At 67.7% G+C, this 22,795-nt stretch overlaps 1 protein-coding gene across 1 annotated transcript in view; it reads left to right on the forward strand.

Moving 5' to 3' along the window:
* Positions 1 to 22,533, forward strand: part of MEGF6 (multiple EGF like domains 6) — a 65,918-nt gene extending 43,385 nt beyond the window's left edge. The window contains exons 4-6 of the mRNA XM_037810519.1: positions 3,423 to 3,542; positions 20,219 to 20,341; positions 22,286 to 22,533. Coding sequence (XP_037666447.1) covers positions 3,423 to 3,542; positions 20,219 to 20,341; positions 22,286 to 22,533 — 491 coding nt within the window. The remainder of the gene's footprint in view (positions 1 to 3,422; positions 3,543 to 20,218; positions 20,342 to 22,285) is intronic.
* The last annotated feature ends 262 nt before the right edge of the window (positions 22,534 to 22,795 follow it).

The following is a 22,795-nucleotide window of genomic DNA, read 5'->3' on the forward strand; positions in this document are numbered from 1 at the left end:
CTCCGAGGCCCCGACTATCAGGCTCGGGCCGGGGACCCCGGAACCCTGAAGCTCCCCTCTGAAGGCGGCTGTGCCGTCCGACTGCACCTGCTGCCCTCAGGCCACAGGCCCCGCGCCACGGACCCCGAGTGGCCCCCGGTGTGTCTGGAGGGGGCTGGGGGCTTAGTTGGGCCTGCTGGATGCTGAGCCGTGGGGGGTCCGGGCCGCGGCCTCGGGTAGAGCACCTGTCCGCTTGGCAGGGGCTGGAGGCTCCTGCGGGACCCGCCTGGGCCTGGGGTGGGGCAGGGCAGGGAGGGCAGTTTGGCCCCATGGCAACACCGGTGTGGCCGCCCTGCTCCCCTGGGTTTCTTCTTTGGTCCTCCCGGCTCTTTCTGCACCTGGTCCTCACCCCAGCCCCCCCCACAGCTCTGGGCCCCAGGGCCAGGCCTAGGCAGCTCGTGGGGCCTGTGGGCTCCCAACGCGGGGAGATCTGCTCTCGGGATCATGCCTCCCGGGAGTTTGACAGCCCGGGCTCCTAGCCCCGAGGTGCTGGTGGGGACCTCACACCCAGCGCAGGGAGCGCCGAGCCGTCCTGCCGGGGACCCCAGGGTTGACTGACCTGGGACGGCCCCGGGACGGAGCTCGGCACCTGTGCCGTGGGGTCTGCGTGGGAGCCCGGGCTCTGCTGTGACCAGAACCACCCGCGGTTGGCTTGGGGAACAGGATTTATCAGCTTGGGCTTTGGGGGGCTGGGAGTCTGACATCGAGGTGCTAGCCGGGCTCGCTGTCTCCTGTCTGGAGCTTCTGGCACCCTCCGTAGGTGGCCGCTCTGTCCCCGCGTCTGTGCCTCAGGACTCCACTCTCGTCTGGCTGCCTGTGACTGACCGTGTCTGGGTTTCCTGTCCAGGAGGGCGCCCTGGATGGAGGTCCCTGGAGCCCCTCTGGCGTCACCCTAAGCGCATCTTCAAGGGTCCCGTTCAGAAATGCGTCCACGCCCAACTGTCACAGCATCTCCGAAGTCCCGTGTGCAAGCGGGCTCACGCCGCAGGAGCCAGCTTAGGGCTTGAGCGCGTCCATGTGGGGACATAAGTCGTCTCTGACCCGCAAGGAGCCCCCAGGCCTGCTGCACCCCAGCTCACGTCGGGGGCCGCGTGGGTCAGGCAGGCACCTGTCCATTGCTGGGCAGGATGATCTGGCCGTGGTCAGAGCCAGGGGCTCATTCTCATCTGCCCCCTGCCCGGGAGCTCGGGGGCCCAGGAGTGGCCGCCAGGGCTGGACCTTCTGCTCCGGCCCCTGGGAACTGAGGGTGGGGAGCTGGGTGCCGAGCGGGTTCTGAAGGCTGGCCGGGGGCTGCCCAAGTTGGGGGCTGGGATGTGGTCCAGCAGCCGGAAGATGCCAGAAATGCCCTGCTGGTGCTCCCCCCACCATCCTGCAGGGCTCTGGGGCACGTCCCCTCCGCCTCCCCAAATCCCGGGCCACTGAGCCGCTGCGGGGGAGGGGGGACAGCTGAGATGCCCCCCACTCCCCCAGCCCCTCCAAACGTGCGCTGTCCCTGGGAGGACTCACCAGAGGTGGTGAGGACGTGCCCCCAGCCCCTGCCCCCTTCCCAGCTCCTCTGCTTGGGCCGTGCCTCCCCCCAGACAGTGGCACCCCTTCACAGCGTCCCCTTCTAAGGAGACCCTTCCCCCGGCGCTCGCTCAGCCTTTGTGGGGGGACTCACCCCATCCCTTTTGGTGCCGAAGCCCCTCCTGATGGCAGAGGGACCATTCTGTCATGGCACTGAGAGCTCGGGGTGCCTGTGCATGGATTGGGGGTGCTGTCATCTTCCTCACCCCTTCCAGCCCGGCCCCACTGCCCAGGCTCAGCTGCCTTCGTCCTGGACGCCTCGGCCGTGTGGCTGCGTCCCCCAGTGCCCGGTGCCCTCCTGGGGGGCACAACACCCAGCTCCTGGGTTTTTCCTGAGGGCTGTGGGGAGCCCCTGAGGACTCAGCTATGGGGCCCAGGCCTCAGCGGACCCTTCCAAGCCCTGGGTCCAGCTTAGGGTGGAGCCAGGAAACCACCTGCCCTGGAGGTGCCACCCAAGCCCCCCTCACAGGCAGCACCCCGAGACTGGCAGGTGGGGCCCTGCTGTGCCGGCAGCCGTGAAAGTGGAGTGTCTTCCCACCCCCCACCTGGCGGCACCGTGCGCCCACATGCCAGGCCGCGGCTGGGAGCTTCCGGGCAGCGCCCGACCCTCGTCCCTTCCCGTGGCCTGAGAGGTGTCCCCTGCGCTGACCCCTGGGCTGCGCCAAACTCTGTCTCGCCCAGCGTAACTCTCTAAGAATTCCCAAGAAATTCCTGACGCCAGCCTTGGCACGCCGCGTGGAGCAGCGCTCCAGCAGTCAGAGGGGACCGGCCTGTGGGTCACGGTCACGGCCTTTCCCAGGGGACTGTGGCCACCCCATGGCCTTAGCCAGGCTCAGAATCTTCTAGGGAGGTGCCGCGTGAAACGCTGAAGACATTCGGGGGAGTCTGGGGCAGGTTGGGGTCTGGGAAGGCCTGGCTCACCCCCCGTAGCACCCGCTGGCTTCCCTGGCACTGGCCGTCCGTGGGCTGCGTCTTCCCGGGGTTTGCTTTGTACCTGCCTCAGCCGTGTTTCTCCCACAAGGAAGGAGCAGCCTTTCCCTTGGGAGGCTGTGGGGCCAGTGGCTCGGCCCCCTCGGACCTCCAGTGGGGGCAGCTCGACAGGGTGGAGGGTGAAGGGTGGAGGGTGGGGGCCTCTCGGACAAGGACATCGGGAGGCCCGCGGGGACCGGGAGCCTGGAGGACACACGCCAGCCCCGGGGAGGGCAGGAGAGCCGTGGGCCTGGGTCTCACAGGCTGGACCACTCCGCAGCCCGGTGCTCAGGCCGTGACCTCCCTGTCCCTCCCGCAGCACAGGGGCTCCACTGGCACGTTCTCCCGCAGACCCCTCCATAAGGCCTGGGCCTCCCGGCCAGGTCCCATGAGGGCTGACCGGGGGGGGTGGGGTCCTCAGAGCTGGAGGGAAGCCTGGTTTTCCCTGGAAAATTCCAAGCTGAGGCCGATGGATGGACCTGAGCACACATCTTGTGGGGACCCAGGCCGGGTGCCGCCCCTCACGAGGGAGCCGGGTCTACTGAACCATCCAGATGGCGTTTCTGCTGCAAACGCCGTGGGAGAAGCCCCTCATGTGGGCACTCGGAGGGTCTCGCTTTGGAGGCGGCTCTGCTACTGGCGGAATTTGCACGTCAGCTTCGCCAACTGCCTGCAGGGCCTGTCCCTGCTGGGTGATGTCCCCTGGGGTGGGGGGAGCCTGGCGAGGGGCTCCAAGGGCGTGGGGGGTGCTGGGGGGCCGTGGCGGGCCCCTCCTTCTAGCAGAGCCCCCGACTGGCCCAGGAGGTCCCTGCGTGGCCGGCCACCCACCTGCCTCTCTCCCCTCGCAGACACGAACGGGTGTGATGCCAGCGGGGACTGCGAGGGCAGGTGCTGCAACGCCGTGGGGGGCTTCTACTGCCAGTGTCCTCCAGGCCACCAGCTGCAGGAAGACGGCAAGACCTGCCAAGGTAGGAGCTCACCTGCCCCCCACTGCCCAGCCCCAGCCCACCTGACGGGGGTGGGGGCACCCTAGGGCCTGAGGAAGGGACGGGTGGGCGTGGGGACAGGCCCTGTGTGGTGTGGTGCCTGGGATGGGGGTAGGCCGGGGTGGGCCCCGAGCAGGGGGCAGCAGCCCTGTGTGGCTGGGTGGGCTCGGGGACACCGGGGGCCTGTACACACCCCGACAAGGACACGGAGCCCCGGGGAGGGAGCCATCGCCAACCCTGGCGGTTTCTGACATTCAGCTCATCCTTGGCAGAACGTCAGTGAGCTCAGGGGCAGACACAGAGCATTACCCCGGGAGAGTGATGGGATTGACGAGGGTCGAGGCGGGAGAGAGGGAAGGGGAGGCAGTGGTAGTGGGGGGAGGGCGGCAGTGGGGGGGGGTCGGAGCCGCCCCAGACACGCCTGTCAGGGCCGGGCCCCCTCCTCCCGCCTCCCTGTCCCCAGGGGCTGGGCCCCCCTTGGAACCGTGGCCCAGGGTACCAGGCTGGGGTCCTTCCCCCTCCCCCTGCCCTACAGTGGCCATCAGCTTGTGCCTCCCCCTTCTGAGGGGGCTGGTCACCCCACACTCTCCAGGGCCGCAGGACTCGGGCCTTCACTCTCGAGAGCCTGAAGTGTTCCCCTCTAAAGTGGGGTTCCTGGGCTGGTGCCTGGGTGAGTCAGGGCTGCCCTCTTGGTGCCCAGGGCCCACCCCCAGGGCCATGAGCCCCTCCTCACCCCTCGCCCCCACCCAGGTTCCTGGGGTCACAGCCCTCTCTGTGGCAGCCCCCCCAACCTCTGCAGCCGGCCGCTCTGTGCTCCGTCTCTGCGCCCAGGACACGGCTGCTCCTCTGGGTTTGACATGCCTAGAGCTTGTGACGAAAGCGAGACCCCACCTTGTTGGGGAGCCCGGGGCACCCCAAGAGGTACTGCCTCTAGACCGCAGCCCTTCCAGTTCTCAGCCCCTGAGCCCACTTGGCTCACCTGGCGTAGGGGGTGGGTATGTGACACCAGCCCCCTTGGCAGCAGCCGGGCCCCCAGCTCTCCCTGACTGTGCCAGCCCCGGGCTGGGCGGGCTGTCTCGACCACAGGGACATGGGACCCTCAGGAGACCCCGCCAAGGGGCCTGCTGGAAGGCTCCGGGGTTTGGTAGGGCGGCTTGCTGATGGGCTCCCCTGGGGCTGTCCTAGGGGGTGTGCCCAGATCCCCCTCGGGCTCTGCTGCCTCCGGGCTGCCCAGTTACCGGCCACCCCATGGGGGTCCTTCTGGGGAGTTGCCGGCCCAGCCCCGTCCCGTCCACCCCAGCCAATGGTGAGGCCCCGAGGCCCTGCACCAGCTCCAGGAGTGCCCTTCAGAGGGTGCAGCTGGAGCTTGGGGGTCAGACAGGCCCCCCTCCAGGCCCTGGGCTCGGGGTCTGCCCAGGCTGGCTTCTGTGGGGAGGGGCGGGGGTGGGAGGAGAGCCGGGGCCCTGCCTTCCACGTGCCTCCCTGGCCTGAGCCGAGGGTGGGATGGTGGGGGGGGGGGCTCCTCGGCCTCAGGAGGTCGTGTGTTGGGGTCTAGGGGCCTGTGGGAGGGGCCAGGTGACCCTGCTTGGTTCCCAGGCCCCCCCCATCTGTTCCTCCTGTGGAGAGGGTGGGACGTGGAGCCCTTCCCAGGGATGGAGGGGCTTCTGGAGGTGGAGGGGGTCTGGATCCTGTGAGCTGACTCCTCTGGGGCTGCCCTGGTTACATCCCCTGGTGCTGACTGGGGACCCCCAGGGGCCAGCAATGGTCTGTGGGTCTGGGAACCTCCAGTGCCCAGACAACCATCGGGCGGGAGCCGGGCAGTGCGTCCGCCACCCCGGGCCTGAGACCCGCCTCCCTGCGGGGGGACGTCTGGCCTCCGGACACCTGGTCTTCGTCATCTGGCCGGGCTGCCTCAGGCTGGGGGCACAGAGGGGGTGACCGGGGCGTCCGGGCAGGGGCTGGCCTGCCGTCTCTGCTGGGGATCTGGCCCCAGGCCTGGCGTCCCCGCAGCACCGGCCCCTTCGCCGCACCCCTGCCCAGCCTCAGCCCCCGGGCGTGCACCCCTGCCCCACGGGCCTGAGATGGCTGGGGCTGCGCGTCATCACCCGGCTTTGGCTCTGCCTGACGCCAAGGCCTGCTGTGTGTCCCGTGTCCCAGCCAGCCTGCCGCACTGACATCACGGCTCTGGCGAGCGGCTGACTGAGCACACGGCTGGCAGGAAACCAGGATGTAACTGGGAGCAGGGGACGGTGCATCCCGGGTTCCTGGGGTGAGGCTGTGGGGTGAGCCCAGAAGGCTCCCAGGGCGATGAATCGATGCTGTAAGGCTGCGCGCTGGTGGGGGTGCCGGCTGGAGGGCCGCCCTGGCTCGCTGTCTGGAAGTGGGTCCAGACCCGTGTGCGTGTCATGTTCTGGAACAGTCTCTGGGCTTCGCACTGCTCGCTGTGCCGCGGGGATGGGAGTGGGTGCGTCTGCCAGGCAAGGCCAGTGCCTGCTGCTGGGCCCGCCGTCCCTGGGACCAACTCCCCCACCCCCCGGTAAGTGGGCTCGGGCCCGTGGTTTTCATGAGTCTGGCCAGCAGGAGCCGGCGGGCCCTGGGGAGATGTGTGGGCTCTGTTCTAGAACATCCGTTCCAGCTGACCGGAGCTCACCCCAGGACGGCGGGCAGAGGCTCGGCAAGGCGTTGGGCTGGGAAACAAGCTTTCCCACTGAAGCTCCTCTGAAGGCCGTGCCAGGGCCAGACTTTGGTGTCAGCGCTGCCTGGTGAGAGCCTTGGCTCAGCCTTACTGGGTAGCCTTGGGTGAGGACTCTACCACTCTGAACCTCAGTCTCTTCATCTATAAAGTGTGGAAAATCATATTTTTGCCACTTAGGGCACTCCAGAAGATTCTGGGGAAAGGCCTTGAGGCCTGTGGCCCAGCACCTCACCTTGAGAAGGCCCCCAGGTCCCTGGCTTCAGGGGAACCACAGGAGAGGGGTAGAGCCACCTTGGCTTTGGGTCTCTCGTCCCTCCTCCAGCCTCACTGCCAGTTCGCTTGGATGAAGTTGGGGCTCCACGGGGCCCTTTGGGGCCAGGAGGCCTGGAGCATTTGGCTCCTTGAGGGTGGGGCCTCCCTAAATCTGGGGTGCATGGGGCTTCCTCCCTGTGCTGGGAGTGGGGGAGTGGGCCCTGCTCCGGAGCTGGCCCTGCTGGTCCCCCTCCTGCTTGCCTCGGCTCTGTCCAGGAGATAAGGAGGGAGCCTGGGAAGGAGGCCGGGGCCAAGCAGGGGGCGGGTGTCCCCGGGGAACGGGAGCTGGTGCGAGTGAGGCCTGCTCTGGATGGAGGCCCTCGGCCTGGCCTGAAGCTAGGGTCAGCGGATGGTTCCGGTGCCCCCGCCATGTGGGGTGGCCCTTCTGAAGGGTGAGGGGGGACCCCAGGATGGTCCAGGGCCCCGAGGCGATGTGCCTCCTCCCCAGTGTCCCCAGGGAGCCTTTGCCTGCTCTAATTGGATGGTCTTGGGGCCAGGGGGGCCCCTCACTCCCCTCTGTCGGGGCCTTCACTGCAGCCGCTTTCTTGTCTCCGCCCAGCCCTTGTCTTCGCACCCCTTGTCCTCCGCGGGAATGAGACAGGTGCACAGTCCTCGCTGCCCGAGGCAGAGGAGAGAACCTGGGCAGCAACCAGCTGTTGGCCGGTGGGGACCCAGCCCTGCTGCGAGGGTCACGGGCTGACCCCGGCCAGCTGCTGCTGTCCCTCAGCGGTGCCTGCGACCAGTGCCCTGCCAGGGAGGGGGAACATGGGGCTCCTACGCCCCCTCGTCCCTGTGCCCGTGGCAGGTGTCGGGAGCCCCAGCCGGGCTGTAGCACCTGCTGCCCTCCCCGAGGCCCTTCATCATGGGTGGGTGGGGGGCTTCCTTCTCAGGCCCACGGCTCCTGGAAGGGGAAGGGGCTCTCAGCCCTTCACAGCAGGGCCTGGCACTGAGGCCCCCCGGATGGCGGTGGAGCCTGGATTCATTTCCTAGGCAGCTGGACGTAAAGGAATGCAATTGGGGGGCTTCAAACAGCAGCCATCTCTGCTCTCCCCGTTCTGGAGCCTGGAAGGCCAGACTTGGGGTGCTGCCAGAGCCAGGCCCTCTCCAAAACCACTGGGGAGCCTCCGTCCTGGCCTCTCCGGCCCCCCTTGGCGTCCCTTGGCTTGTTCTCCGTTTCACGTGCTCTCCTCCCCTCCGACAGTCTGTCTGTCCGTGTCTTTTTCCCCTTTGTAGAAGGACGCCGGCCACGATGGATCAGGCCCCCCCACACTCCCACTTGGCCTCATCTAACGAATAACGTCTCCAAGACCCTGTTTCCAAATAACATCTCATCCACAGGACCAGGCTTGGGCCTTGAGTGGGCCCCAAGCGACACCACTCAGCCCGTAGCAAAGGCTGCCCCTCCAGGTGAGGGGCCCAGGCCACAGGTGGTGGCACCTGCCCGGCCCATCTGCCTGCCGCGCACACCTGTAGGCCCTGGAGCCCGGGTGTGAACTTGGCCTTCTCACGGCCAAGTCTCTTTCCTGTAAGTTCTGGAATCCAGGCCTTCCCAGCCAGTGTTCTCTGGCCGGCTGTCCCTGGACACGGGCGCCAGCTAATTCCTTCCAGGCGGGAGGGCGGCTCTCCCAAGAGCGCCCGTGGCTGCGGCCTCGTCCATCAGACGTGCCGAGAGTTAAAAGCTCTCGTCTCCTGACTCAGGCTCACTTTCGTGTCTCTAGAGAGCAAGTTCTGGCAGGGACATTGTCGGTCAAGGCCAAGGCAGAAAAATAATAGCCTTCAGCTTCGGCAGTTGGAGCCGGCTGGTGATGGCAAGGCAGGGCCCTGCCCGGGGTGGGGGCTGACCCCACGTCCAGGGGCCTGGGGCCGTTTCCCTGGAGGAGACTCACAGGCCGGGCCGGCCAAGGGTTTCCAAGTAGCCAGCTCTGGACACCCTTGGCTGGTAGAAGGATCTGGAGGCAGAGGTGGGACGACAGAGCTGGACACGGGTCAGGAGGGGCTGGGTTCAAGTCCCTCACCCCCGAGATAGCCGAAGGGTGACTTGGGGGCATGATTTGACCCTTGGAGGCCACTGTTCTCAGGCTCAGGGCACAAGGAGAGGGTGAGGATGTTCTAACTATAAACCCAGCCGTGCCGTAGCCTTGCTTGGCAGGCAGTGCCCTGGGGCAGCCCCTGTGGGGCAAACAAGCCACCAGCTGAGAGCCCCTTGCTCCCTGCCCTGTGTCTGAGCGGCCAGGTGGCTGGGAGGCGTGAGCAGTGCCTGCAGGCCAGCCCGGGAACCCTGCCCCTCCGGCCCTGTTCCCGGGAAGGGCAGGCCTTATCCCCTGGGCGCCCCGTCCGCCTTGCTGGGGAGGACTCTCCCCTCCATTTCTCCATCCATGATTTTGGTTCCCTTCAGCTCCCCCGGCCCCGCCGCGCAGCCTCCTGATGGCATCCGTGTGCTGCCCGGGCCTGTGGTCGCACTTGTCTCCATCCTTCCTGCACTATCTGACCCCTGACCCCCGAACCCGGACTCTGCTTCCTGCTGTGGGGGGCAGATTCCTTGTGGGATCCTCCCCAGCCTCCCCGCTCTCAGATCCTGGGTGGGCGTGGGGAGGCGGAACAGGAGAGCAGAGGGGAGAGCACCGAAAGACCCCACAAGGGTGTCGCAGAAACAAGGCGCTCGAGGGCTCGTGCCATGTCCAGTGTCAAGGTCGAGAGGGAGGCGTGGATGCTCCGGTGGGCACCAGCAGCCCGGGCAGAGCAGGGGGTTGTGGAGGGTTTAGGGGGAGCTGCAGGCACTGTGGGTCCCCGAGCCTGGTCTGCTGGGCGGTGGGGCCCCGTGGGGCGAGGTGGCAGGAGCTGCTGGGCTGGGGTGAACCCCGTGCCCGGGGTGAGGCAGCACCAGGGGCCACAGACGGCCGGGCTCTGCCAACTCCGGACACCGCAGGTGCTCACAGCCGGGGCCCTGGCCAAGTGCGTCGGGTCGAGGGAGAGGCCAGAGGAGGTGTGGCTGGGGTCCCAGCAGGCCTGGTGGCGTGTCCTGGCACCCACTTGTTGGTCTGCCCCAGTGGCTGGGCGCATACCGTGGGCCCCGAGCACAGGCCGGCGTTTCCAGGCAGGGTTTCCGGACACATGTCTCGGCCCCGCTGTCCGGCCCCGTGTGGAGGCCTTCCTCGTCTGTCCTCGACTGACCTGGCCTGCCTCTCCTCCCAGCCCAACCCTGCGCTGCCCCAGTGTCCTCCTGACGTGCCAGCGTGCTCACGCCCCTGAAATGCCCTGCCCTTGCCCTTCCCCTCTGCTGCCTCCTCCAGGAAGCCCTCCATCACCCGCCCTCCTCCCGTCCCCTCCCCTGCTCTGGATGGTGTGTGCACCCAGGGACCTCAGCTGCCCCTTCTGCCGTCCCTGCTCCCCTAACCAGAGACCGGGTTCTGGGGGGATGTCTGCCCTGGGGGGCCTGTCTGTCTTTGGGGGGGGGGTCAGCACCCCAGGGCTCTGGCCCCCACCTGGGCCTTGGCACGGCCACGGGGCAGCAGTAAGGGGAGGCCCCGTGCTTTGTCACATGCCCACACATGTGCACACGTGTCTGGGAGGGCCTGTGGCCTGCCCTGGGGTCCTCTCCGGACAGACACGGCTTGGGTTTCCCTGGCGCTGGGCCGGGCGGTCTGGAGACCCCCAGCCGTCTGTGACGGAGGCAGGTTCCATCTTGGGCTCTCCCCGGGGCCCCGTATGTGTGAGAGGAGGTGACAGCTGCAGCCAGGGGTGGCGGCTGGGCCCACGGAAACAACCCTGGTTTTAATTTTCCTGCCTTTGGCTGGGGTGGCGCTGAGGCTGGCTGATGTGTTCGCCAGGCCGCCGCGGGAACGGCTCTGGGAGGCCGGGCTCTGTGTGCTCCTCCGGGGCCGGGCGTGGGGCCTGGCGCTCTCCACTGGTGCTGGGCACGGGGTGGGGAGGGACGCGGGAGGCCGTGTGTCCATGCCTGGCCCCCTCCCCAGGCAGGCCTCCTGCTCTGGGCTCGGCTCTCCAGGTCAAGGGTCGGACACAGCTGGCCCAGGTCACTTTCCCAGGTGACAAAGGGGCCTTTACCACTTTTGGGGGGGGAAACAGGGGACATAGAGACAAGGGTGATTTGGGGACCGAGAGGCTTTGGGTCCTTGGGCTGGTCGATGGAAGAGAAGCCTAAGAGAGTGACCCTCCGGCCCCTTCCAGCAGTCCTCCCTGCAGCTGGAGGGGCCCTGCAGGTGGACGTCCGGTCACTTGGGGCTGTGTCCCCTGCCCTTGGTACCCACCACACACGTTTGCGGCCCCCTAGGTGCAATGAAGCCAGCGTTGGCCGACCGCCCACCTCCTCCACCTTCCTGGCGCTGCCTGGTCAGACCTCGTGGCCCCCCATCCCTCTGCCCTCACCTCCCCCTGCGTGGTTCTCGGGGGCCCTCCCACACCCGGGTCCAGGTGGTCGCCCAGCGTGAGCTCTTGGATGCCGCCCAAGTGGCACCTGCGCCTTCTGCTTGCGCCTCATTGGCCGAAGCAGCCACGTGGCTATGTCTTCTTCACGGGGTGGGGAGCCCAGAGCCCAGTGCCCTCCTTGGGTGGCCATCCGCACTCGGGGGGCCCGTCCCCCTCGTGCAGGCACAGTCAGGCCGGCCTCTGTCCCCAGCCCCCGGGCGGCCCCACGGAGGGCTTGCTCAGGTGTCCAAGCCGCCACCCCCAAGGGCAGGCAGCCTCGGGGTGCCCCCGGGCACCCCCCCACCCACTCACCCGCAGAGGGTCCAGCTCCTCTCCCCATCCCACCGTCAGCTCCTGCTCAGTCTGGGAGATCGGGATCTGGGAAGGCCCCGGGCCCAGCCAGGCCTGCAGAGCCGGGCTCGCCATCCTGGAGCCCCGTCCTAAGAGTCATGGCCATGTCTGAGGGTGGTCGGGTGGCGTGGGGACCAGCCTGGAGGTCCAGCATCCCCTGGGGGCCCCCACGCCCCTGGCAGGCACCTCCAGAGGCTGCTCTGTGGCCGGAGGCCAGGACAGCCTGGGTGACGCGGACCCTCAGCAGTGGGTCAGGCCCCCAGGTGGCCACGGGGGTGTCCCGGGGAAGGAGGTGTCCTTGGGGGCACACTACGGGGCAGGGGCGGGGGGCAGCAGCTTTAGCCAGTGGGCTGGCTGTGCTTTGCTACCTGCCTCCGGCACCTGTGGGATCAAACAGCCGTACCCCGAAGTCCTGGTGTCGGGGCTGCCGTGGCCCAGACCCAGCACCACGGGGGCGGGGACGTGGGGGAAGCCTCGGACCTCGCCCCGCCTGGGCCCCCAGCTGGGAGCGGGGAGCAGGAGCCAGCCTGGCGGGGGACAGCCGTGCTTCTGCTGACACACAGACATTCCGCTGGGCAGGGACGCCGGCCCTGCATTTCTGCATCAGGAAAGCATTTCCCAAACAGCTTCCAGACCCCACCGCCACGGGCCCTGGATGCGCCCGGCGGCTCTGAGGGGGGTGGCAGGGGTAGCAGGGGTGGCTGTGGGCCCCGTCGCCCGGGTGCCCAGGGCCCAGAGCCATCGGCCCTCTCTGTCGAGTGGGGAGACCTCACTGCACCCTGAAATCTGTGTCCTGCCCAGCCAGGCCTCCCACATCATTATTGAATGAATGAGTGAGTGGTGAAGGAATGAATGGGGAGGAGCGGAGGAGGCCCGGCCGAATGCAGGAGCCTGGGCACAATGGCCGGTGCTCGGGGTAAGGCGGGCTGGGGGATTCACCAGGCAGGTGCCCTCTGACCCTGCTGGGTGGGGGGCAACAGGGAGCTGCTGCGGAGCTGGGGTTTGGGTCCGGAGCGTCCCGGCCACGCTCGGGCCCGGGGTCCGTCAGAGGCCTTAGCCCAGCATGGACCCCCCCCCCCCCAACCCCTGTGCTTCTCCCTCCACCCACTTGGGCTTGAGCTGCAGGTGGGCACAGAAAGCCATCCCCACAGAGGAGGTGGCCGGGGAGGACATGGCGTGGGTCCCTTCCGGCCATGCCCCTCTGTCCACGTGACCCAGTACAAGCTATTTCCTCTCTGAAAACTTGCTTGTGCGGAGACCCTTGGGGAAGTGTTGGGGACCGGAGGGCAGAGGTCAGGGCGCATGCTGGCCGTGGTGGGGGCGAGGGCTCCAGGCTGGGTGCCAGTGAGGGGTGGGGGCAGCAGGGAGAGAATGGACCGGAAGCCACGGGTGTCGCAGGGGCCTGGTGAGGGCAGCCCCGAGGTGGGTCTGCAGCCTGGGTGGGCAGGGAGGCTGCCTGGGGCACCGGGAGGGCCAGGCGGGCACGTGGGGCAGCAGGCCGAAGCCAGACCTAGTTTCCCAGGCTGGAAAGACAGGATTGGTTTTGCCCAAACTTGTCACGAAGCATTCTGAAAACCTGGGTGTGCTGCGAGCCGCCCCAGGACACTCAAATCACCCCTCCCCGCCGGCCCCTTCAGTGCAGGGGTGGGGGGCACGCCTGGCCCTGTTTCTGCCAGGCTTGCTGCCCTCCTTACCCTGAGCTGGGGTCGGTAGCCCCTGCCCTTGGTACAGATGAAGAGACTGAGGTCCAGAGGGTCCCAGGACTTGCCTGCACCCTACGGCTCGCCCCTGGGGGCACAGGGCGGCCCCTCGCCTGCTGACCCAGATGGATCTGCTTGGCCCCAGGCTGCCCAGCCTGCCCTTGGGTGGACTTGAGAGCCCCCGAGGAGAGGTCCCTACCCAGCTTGCATGGGGGCTGCTGGGTAGCGGGCAGAGGCAGTGGGGGTTCCAGGTGTCTGAGGGGGTGTCCATAATGCGACAGGGACTTTCTCCAGGGGCCGTGGGGCTCCATGGAGGTCCCATGGCCTGGCCAGTTTCTGAGAAGCTTTGGGCACCACAGCCCCAGCTGCCAGGGCCCGGCCCTCCCGAGGCAGCTCCGGACACACCGTGGGGCTCCCTGCTCAGCTTCGGGGTGGCTTCTAAGCTTCAGGGCCTGGGTGGGTGGGGGCGGTCATCCTCAGACCCGCCACCCCTGTTTGCTGAGCCCCACTCAGGGGGCAGCACTGTCCCTCCCTCAGCCGGGACCTTCCCCGTCACCCCAGGGGTCCTCACGTCCAGCTGGCACTGCGGGCCCAGCCCTTCGTTACCGATGAGGAAACAGGTGCTGAGGGGCTCGGGGGGTGCCGGGGGTCACACAGCTCCGCCACTGCCCAGCAGCGTGGGGGCAGGCTGCGGGGAGACCAGCCGTCCTGCAGAAGCCAGTGTGAGCGGCACACGTGGGCAGCTTGTGTAATTTGAAATTTTCCCATAGCCACGTTAAAAAAAAAAACAAGGATCTAGGTGAAATTAATTTTAGGAATACAGTTTATTTAACCCAATATCCAGAATATGATCATTTCAACAGGGAGTCAATATGGAAATGATCATTGAAATATTTTACATTTTCTTTCATTCTAAGCCTCTGACCTGGGTGTGGGTTTCACCCTCGGGGGACATCTCGGTGGGACGGTCACAGTTCAGGGGACAGCGCAGGGTTAGACTCCCAGCATCTGCACTTCCCTGCCTCGGGGTCTTGACAGCCGGGACCACCACCTCCCCTGGGGTGGGCAAGACTTGGGGGGCAGCATGAGAGCGAGGCTGTGGGCAGCAGCTGGGGGAGGGGTCCCCTTGCCCTCGTGCTGCTTGTGAGCCGCGGGTGGAAATGCACACACAGGCCAGGGTTGAAGGCGTCTCCAAACAGCCCCTGCAGTCCCATCTGCCGTGAGCCCAGGGGGCTCCTCCACAGGGCGCGGGCGTGGAGGGGGCGGCAGGGCAGCTGGCAAGAGGGCGCCGGTGCTGGGGGTGCTGCCTCTCCCACCACACGGGGGTGCTCCTTGGGCCCAGCTGGGGCCATGTGCTCAGGGACAGGTCCTGAGGGCTGGGGTGGGGGGCCATTGATGTGGCTAGATTGGTGACGACAGTGGCGTCTAAGCCTGCTCCAGCCTCAGTTTCCCCACTTCTAAGATGGGGACAGTCACCGCCCCACAGAGAAACACGCAATCAGAGATCACGGCCCCTGTCCTTCCTGAGGGAGGGTCTGTGGGGTGCCCCAAGCTGGGTGCCCCCGAAACAGCCCCAGCCCTGTGGTCTTGTGTGCACACCCCTCCCATTGTCCTCAGGGGCATGGATGGAACCCTAGGGACACTGCCTCTGACTTTTGGGGGTGAAGCATCAGGGAGCCCCTGCAGAGAACCGGGTGCTGGGTGTGGGTGGGAAGCCAGCCCCTTCTGCCCCCTGACCCACTCTTCCGTGCAGGGGTGCTAAGCAGCTCCAAGGGCAGGCCTGGAAGTGGGTGCCGGGGTCCAGGCAGTGGGCATGGCCTCGGTGTGGCCAGCACTGCCCACTCCGTCCCAGTGCAGCACTGAGCCGGCGGCCTGGCGACACCTGGGTGCAGGGGAGGGGAGGGAGCCAAGGGTCCTGGGGCTCTGGAGACCCTGCTGGGTGAGCCGCCCCTGCACCCACTGCCCTGTGGGGCGCCTCTCAGGCCTTGGGCTTGGAGGCAGCCCCTTGACCTCTGCAGCCTTCAGCCGGTGCAGGGCTGCCAGCAGATCCTCCTGCCATCTGTCCCCCTCGGTGCCTGCCGTGGGTGTGGGATCCCACTCCCCACTTGCTCCCATACTGGACCCGGTCCTATGGGGGTGGTGGAGGGGCAGGACGGTGCTGGGTGAGGACCCCCCAGTTTGGGGTGGAGGTCCTCACCGCCAGGGCTCCCACTGGTGAGGTGGCCCCTGAGCACCTGAGCACTCACCCCTCACCTTGTATCTCAGCGCCCCAGGGGTGGGGGTGGGGGGGCTTCCTGCTCTGCTTTGGTTTCTTTTCCCTGTTGGCACCGGGAACACACGTGTGTGCCCGTGCAAGTGTACCTGCGTGTCTGTGAATGTTTCTCTGTTTGCGTGGGTGTGTGTGCGCGTGTTCACCCGCGTGTGCCCGTGTTGGCACGTCTGGGTCCCTGCATGGTCCCGCGTGGGTGTCCGGGCGTCCGGCTCTCCTATGTCGCGCGGGCGGGTCTGTGTGCACGTGGGCGCGGCCTGTGAGCGCGCGCGCCGGAATGCGGGGGCGGGGCTGGGGGCGGGGCGCGCGGGGGGCGGCCCCCACCTGCGGGCGGGCGCGGGGAGGGCCGCGGACAGAAAGGCGGCGGCGGGAGCGGAGCGGAGCGCGGGGCCGGGCGCCCTCGGAGCGCGCGGTCGGGCGGTCGGCGCCGAGCTCGGATCGCGGCCGGGAGGCGCCGCCGGGCGAGGAGCGCAGAGGCGGGTCCCCGTGCCCCGGGCCATGCGGGCGCCCCGCGGCCGCGGCGGGCTGGCGGCGCTCTGGTGCCTCGGGCTCCTGGGGGGCCTGGCGCGCGTGGCGGGCACATACTACCGCTACCTGTGGAGGGGCTGCCACCCGTGCCCGCGGGAGCAGGCCGGCTACCCCGGGGGCGCCCTGCGGAGGCCAGGTGGGCGGCGCGGCCGGCGGTCACCTTTGTTTCTTCTTTAGGAAGTTGGCGCCGCGGCCCAGGGCGCGCAGCCGGAGGGAGCCTGGGGACGGCTGGGGCCTGGGTGACCGCAGGCTGCTCCCTGACGGGTGGGGACAGAACAACCACTTGTCTTTGCTTCTGGGCGCGGGGTGGGGGCGTTGCACCCTGATGGCACCGACAGGCGCGGGGTCAGCCCACAGGCGGCCCAGGGTGTGGCTGTGGCTGGTGCCGGGTGGCAGATGTGGAGGAGCGGGGCTGGGTCCCGCCTGGGCCCTGTGGCTCCTGCCCCCTGGCTCCTGCTCTGCCCTTTGCGCCCGCTCCCTGCCCCCAAGCCTTCTGGGCCCGGTCAGCGGAGGGGCTGGGACCTGAGGACCCCAGCGACCCCAGGGTGCACCTGGCGTCCCCCCACTTTGGATCTGGTACCTGCCCCTGGCCGAGCTCCTTGGAGCTTTCCTTGGATCCTGAGTCTTGGAGACAGGCATCCTCAGGAATGCAAGGTGGGGGGGGGGGGTGGCCGCTCCCAGTGAGTCATCACCTGGGGGGGGCAGGGTTCCCCTTCCCAGCCTCCCGGGTCACTGGAGGCTGCTCGGGGCTCGGGGCTGACACCGCCCTCCCCATGCCCGAGGGCACAGACTGTTCGTCCGAGCCGGCCGCCCCTGCCCATGTCACTCCACCCTGTTGGGGCCGGTGTCTCTCCACAGTGGCATCCAGCGGCTGTGGGTTGGGGGCTTTGGGGGCAGGGAAGTCCCACAGATGGCGGGGTGAGGACCCAGTGGCGTGTTTAAGGGTAAGCAGGGCTCTGCGTTCATAATCACCACCTCTGAGTGGAGCATTCTGGAAGGACCCAGAAGGCTCAATTTGCTCTGAGCAGGGTGAAGCTTCAGGAGGGGTTCTTTGGGGTGGGTTCCTGAGCGGCAGCTGACTCGGGGCAGGAGCCAGCATGGGGGGCGATGGGGATGGTGGTCACAGGCTCCCGGGGTGTGGCTGGAGTTAGATTGGACAGCATCCTTGGGGATGACCTGCCTGCCCCCCTCAGGCCTAGCCCGGCTCCCGGGGTACCAGCCCATGTAGAAATGTGTCACCAGCTGCTTGCAGACCCCGTGGCCAGGCTGCCAAAGGCCCTAATTGCATATCTCAGCAGGGGCCACCAAAGGGGACCACGAGGGCCTCGGGGACTTTCCTGCAGAGCCCTGACCCGGCTGTCACTTAAAATAGCCGCCAGTCTGGGTCATGGCCCTGTCGCCACAGCGGGCCAGATGGCCCCAGCCCAGGGCAGCTCCTCCCGCGGCTTCCAAGTCCGAGCTGCTGCAGCTGTCCCGTCCCTCCCCGGAGGTGTGGGCGCCTGGCCCTGCCTTGAGAGTCCAGACTGGGGAGCCCCTGGGCCAGGTTGCTGCCCCAGAACGAGCAGGTGTGTCCTGGGCATTTACCCCGAGAATGGCACAGGTCAGCCATCTCCAAGCTCCTCTCAGCCTTTGCCGGGGGTTCCCCCACAAACACGGCGGGTCAGGCACCCCTTGGCGCTGGTCCCAGAGAGCTGACGTTTCCTGCTGGAGTTCAGGGGTCTCAGACACCAAAGCTCAGTTGGGGTGCCACCAATTTGGGGTGTCCCAGGCACAGGTCCCACCGCAGGGCTCAACTGGACCCCATCCGGCCCTGCCTGTGGACAGGCCAGGCAGCGTGGCCCGTGAGGGCAGGCCTGTGGGACAGGGACACCCGGGGGCTCCTGTGGCCTGGGGTGGGGGGAATGCCCTGGGGAGCAGATGCTCCCGCGAGCCTGACCATCTCCCCAGAGAGCACACGGTGGAGCCACTGGCCGGAGCTGGGGCCGGGCTGCCCAGGGCTGGACTCACTTCCGGCGCTCAGGGTCCAGGCTTCTGGGATGCGCGATTGGCCACAGTCTGGAAATGACTGGGGACAGCGGCGTTGCCCTCTGGGTTCGTGTCCTGCGGCTGCTGTAACCGATGACCACGCCCTTCCCGGCTAAAAACGACGCGGATGTGTGACCTTACAGTCCTGGGGTCAGGAGTCCAACGAGGGTGACATCAGGGAGTGGGCAGGGCTGGTCCCTTCCGGAGGCTTCCCGGGAGAGCCCGTTCCCTGCCCTTCTCCTTCGGCCGGAATTTCTAGGGGCAGTTGGGGCTGGGCGAGGTCTGGCCGGCCCTCGGGTGGAGAGCAGCCGGCGGGAGGGGTAGTGAGCCGGGCCCTTAGGGGGTGGGTGTGAGCGGGGCTGGGGGGACGGTCCACACCTGGGAGTGGAGGGGCCCCGCTGACTGACAGCTGCCCTGGGCCCCGGGCACCCCCACTTCCTCCCAGAGTGCCGTCCAGGCCCCTCGACCTTCCACGTCAGGTGTCCGGGGCGGAGCTCAGGCAGCCTCACTGCTCTCGGGGTTCGCGGACACCTCTGTAGTCGCTCAGTTCGCCGAGGCGCTGGGGGCAGGAGGCAGAGGCTGCATCAGAGTCAGCCGCCAAGAGCCAGGCTTTTGGGGACCCCTCCTGGTTGTCCGTCCCCCTGGCCGCCTCGGGACCCTTGGCGCTGGGAGAGGCGGCCCCTTTCCGAATGGAAGGGACTGGCCACGTCCTGCTTGTGCAGGCAGGGCTGCCTCAACCCGTCAGACGCCCACCAGCCCCTAAGCCTCCGCCTCGTGGCGGGTGTGACTGTCACCGAGTGCCCGCTGTGTGTCCTCCATGGCCAGCCCTGCCTGTCTCGGGGAAGGGGCCGGCTTCAGCCCAGGGAGGGGTCTCGGGGAACCCTCTCCTGCTCCAGCATGGCCCTGGGCACCTGGGGTGTTTCCCGGGCCTTGGGCTGGGCACATCTGCTTCCAGCTAACACATCTGAGACCCGGGCTGGGAGCCAGGCAGGTGGGGACAGGTGTCCTGCAGCCGGCGGTGAGGGGGCCATGGGTGGGACACATTCTCCTGTGGTGGGTGAGCCTGGGAACTCCCCAGGGAGCCCGCCCTGGCTGGCCCTGTGTCCTCCCCTCTTCTCTCAGCCTCTCATCAGAACACTGGGGACGAGGAGCCAGGGGAGGGGCAGGGGTGGACACCAGCCCTGCGGGGCGCCTGTGGCCGTGGGGTGCTCCCTGCCCCTCAGCCGCTGACTGAGCCTGAGCAGAGGGGCTGCCTGGTGGGGCAGCGGGAGGGCATGGAGGGGTCTGGGGTGCTGTGGGCAGGGGTGGGGGCTGCAGGGGCTGGCGGTGGCCCTCCTGTCCTGGGGAGCCCACTGGGGGCCCCAAGGCTGATACTGCTTATCTTGGCTTCCCGGGGTGGCCACCACAAAGTACCTCAAACTGGGTGGCCCAAAGCAGCAGGAATTAATTTTCCCCACTTCTGGGGGCCGGGTCCGTGTCGGGGTGTTGCTGGGCTGTGGCCCTCAGGAGCCTGCCGGGGAGGAACCTCTGGCTGCTTCCAGCTTCTGCGGTTTGCTGGCTGTCCTCGGCGTCCCAGGCCTGTAGATGTGACACCCCAATCTCTGCTCCCATTGTCATTTGACCCTTTCTCTCTGTGCATCCCCTTCTAAGAAACCCAGTCATTGCATTTAGCGCCCACCCTAAATTCAGGGTGACACCATCTCATCAGCCTTAATTACGTCTGCAGGGACGTTATTTCCAAATAAGGTTGCTTTTTGCAGTTGCATGTGAATTTGGGGGCCCTGCTCTTCACCCCATTGCAGAGATTCTTTCCTGCCCTTTGAAGGAGTTTCCCCGTGGCCTGGGCTGGGGCATCTTGTAGTTATCAGGCTCCCCTTTGGGTCTGTGGAACCCTGAGGACCCCTGAGGCGCGAGCTGGCTGCCCTAAAGCCGCCCCCTGCCTGGGACTAGGAACATGGCCTGTGCTTCAAGTTCAGCCCGGAGGTTGCTGGGCCCCTGCACTCCGCAGCCCCCCACGCCAGCCATGGTCGCTGTGCGCCTACCTCGGTGGGTGGGCAGGGGCAGGTGGGGGCCACCACCTGCTCTCCCGCTCTGGCTGCAGCAGGCGTGGGGGAGGGGATGCTGGGGGCGCGGCCTGAGCAGGGGGTCCCCGGGCTGGGCTGGGAAGCATCTGCACACCTGGCTGGAGGCGGAGCGCTCGGGCGGTGGGCTGGGGCTGGGATCCCTGGGAGGCCCCCTGCACGGCCAGGCCTGTCTCCCTGTGGCAGCGCTGAGCAGGGGGTATCCTGGGGCGGAAACGGGTGGGTACCTGGTGGCTCATTATCCGTCCCCCCATGTCCCCGTGTTTCCCACCCAGATGTGGACGAGTGCCAGGTGCACAACGGTGGCTGCCAGCACAGGTGTGTCAACAGCCCAGGCTCCTACCTGTGCGAGTGCCGGCCCGGCTTCCGGCTGCACGCCGACGGCAGGACCTGCCTGGGTAAGTGTCCCCGGGCGCCCTCTTCTCGGCACCCCGTGCCCCTCCCTGCCCAGGCTGCCACCCTCGGCCGTCCCCAATCTCCTGGATGTGCCTGGGGAAGGGGTGGAGGACCCCACATGCTCGGTGCCGCTGAGCTGTTGGCGTGGGCCCGGCGTGCACCACCGTTCGTAGAGCAGCTCCCTCCTGCTGAGCGTGGGTTCCCGTGGGGTCCACACCGTGTCCCGTGGGAGCCGAGGCTCAGGCAGGTGGCAGCCGTGCTTGGAGGGGCCGGGGGACCCATGGCAAGGCTGGGATGGGCCCGGAGGGAGGGGTGCTGGGCAGGCACCGTGGCTGCTGCTCTGGAGGTTTTGCTGTGATATCGGTGGATCATCCGACTGGGGCCTCTTGCAGCCTGGGGTGGCCCCCCCACCATGCTGTACTGAGGGGCCCCTGCGCACCAGCCTGATGGCCGCCGTGGTTGCTCTGGGGCCAGGCCTGGCTTTGCGGCCTGCAGGGTCAGGGAGCCGGGGGCTCTGGGCTGCAGTGGGGTGTGGGGTGCCCACGGAGCAGGACCCTGACCGGGCAGGTGCAGGGAAAGGGCTCCATGGGGCCCCCCAGCCATAGACTGTGGCCCCAGCAGTGCCGAGGGTTACGAGGGAGAGAGGGCAGGGCCTGGGGGTCAGGCACGGGGTCAGCGCAGCCAGCGTCCCCCTGCTCTGGCCGCCCCTCCCCTGGTGGACCCTGCCTGGGTGCTGCCCCACCCGTGGGCTTCCTTGGGAAGTCACACGGGGGCATCCTCTCCGCAGCGGGGGCCAGCATCCTGCTCCCCACCAGTGGACGCTCCTGGCGGCTTCCGCTACCCAGCGGGTCAGGAGGGTGCCCCTTTCTCTTCCCAGTGTGGGGGGGTGGTCCCTCTTCCCCCCTAGAGACCCAGGGCACAGGTGGGGGGACTCCGTGCAGCCCCTCCTGGAGGCCTTGCTGCCACGTGGCCGGGCAGCCGCCAGCCCCAGGGCCCCCCCGACACACTCCCACTCCCGTGTCCCGGTTCGGCCCCGCGGGGACGGGCAGAAACCATCTCTGGAAAGTGGAAACAGATGCGCAGTGCCGCGTGCACCTCAGGACGGAGGGGACGGGCCTGCAGCTCGCAGCCTGCCGGTGGGGGGCCCTGGGCCCTGGGCAGAGGGGGTGCCCCCCTGCCCTGCCTCTCCGGTGGGTTTTCTTTGGAGAAGAGCGTCCTGGGGGGAGGTCCAGGGTGGGCTGGGGAGGGGTTGGTGAGCTCCTCACCCTCCCGTCTGGGAGGGGCGTGGGGCAGGGGCCAGACGGTCTTTCAAACGCGTCTCTGACCTTCCCTGAGACACCCCCAAATGGAGAGTGTCCACGGAGGGGGATGAGTAAATGGGGTTCAAGGGGACGGGCAACTTTGGGACTCTGTGGGGACCGGTGGTGGCTGCCAAGAGTAGCCTGGAACTACCAGCTCTGGGAGCCCAGACCCTCAGCCCTGCCCCAGACCCCCACCCTGTGCTGCACTGAGCCCCACCCCACAGCGGGACCCTCAACTCCCAGAAGCCTTTCCTGGGAACTGCCGCACTCTGGAGGGGCCGGAAGGCTTGATCTGCGGCGTTCGCTTACTTTATGGGGTCTTTTGAGGGTCTGCTCCAGAGCCCGATGAGGCCTGCACCTGCCACCCACCTGTCACTGCCGACACCCACAGCCCCCCAAAGCCCTTGGGCCCAGCTTCAGTGTTCAGAGTGGTGTGTCCCCAGGGGCTAGTGCCCTCCCTGGCTGCTCCCAGCAAGGAGCACAGGTGAGCCTCACCTGTGGCCGCCCCTCACCTGGCTGGAGGTGCTTGCTTCAGGCAGGTGTCTGGCCAGAGGCTCAAGGTGTTGGCTTGACATTGTGGTTTTCACTTTTTTTTTTTTAACTGCAAAACACAACTGTCCCCTGACTGCCCACCCCACTCCCCAGCCTGCTGTTTTGGGCACGGGGGCCCTCTCTGTGCCAGGAGGCGCCGGCCGTTCCTCAGGGCAGCCCATCTCCCGGCTGCAAGACGCCAGTCGAGACTCACGGCCAACTGCCCGGCCTGGGTGCCGTGCCCCTCACATCCTGCGAGTGCAGCTGTGCCGGGGCACCCACCGGTGTGGGCAGAGCCGAGACGGGCAGACGCCCTCCCCTTCACCCACCCAAGGCCCCTGGGGCCACCTGGGGACAGGTGAGCTTGAGCCGCTTCTCCGGTCGCCCCTGCTTGGGCGTCCCCCGGTACCCCCTTCCTGGCGCTCCCTGCTCGGGCCCCACCCTCCCCCTGCGGTTCTCCGACTCTGGCTGTCGGCAGAGGATTCCATGTGGCTGGAATTCCCGAGAAGAGGCTCTTCGCCAATTTGGGATCTGGCCCGGGACTCCCAGGTCTCCTGGGCTGGATTTGTCAGGCTGGGTCTGGGGGAGCGCGTGCCGCTGTCTTCCAGGAGGGGTCCTGGGTTT

The sequence above is a fragment of the Choloepus didactylus genome, chromosome 2 (assembly GCF_015220235.1).
Source record: "Choloepus didactylus isolate mChoDid1 chromosome 2, mChoDid1.pri, whole genome shotgun sequence".
Taxonomy (NCBI): Eukaryota; Metazoa; Chordata; class Mammalia; order Pilosa; family Megalonychidae; genus Choloepus; species Choloepus didactylus.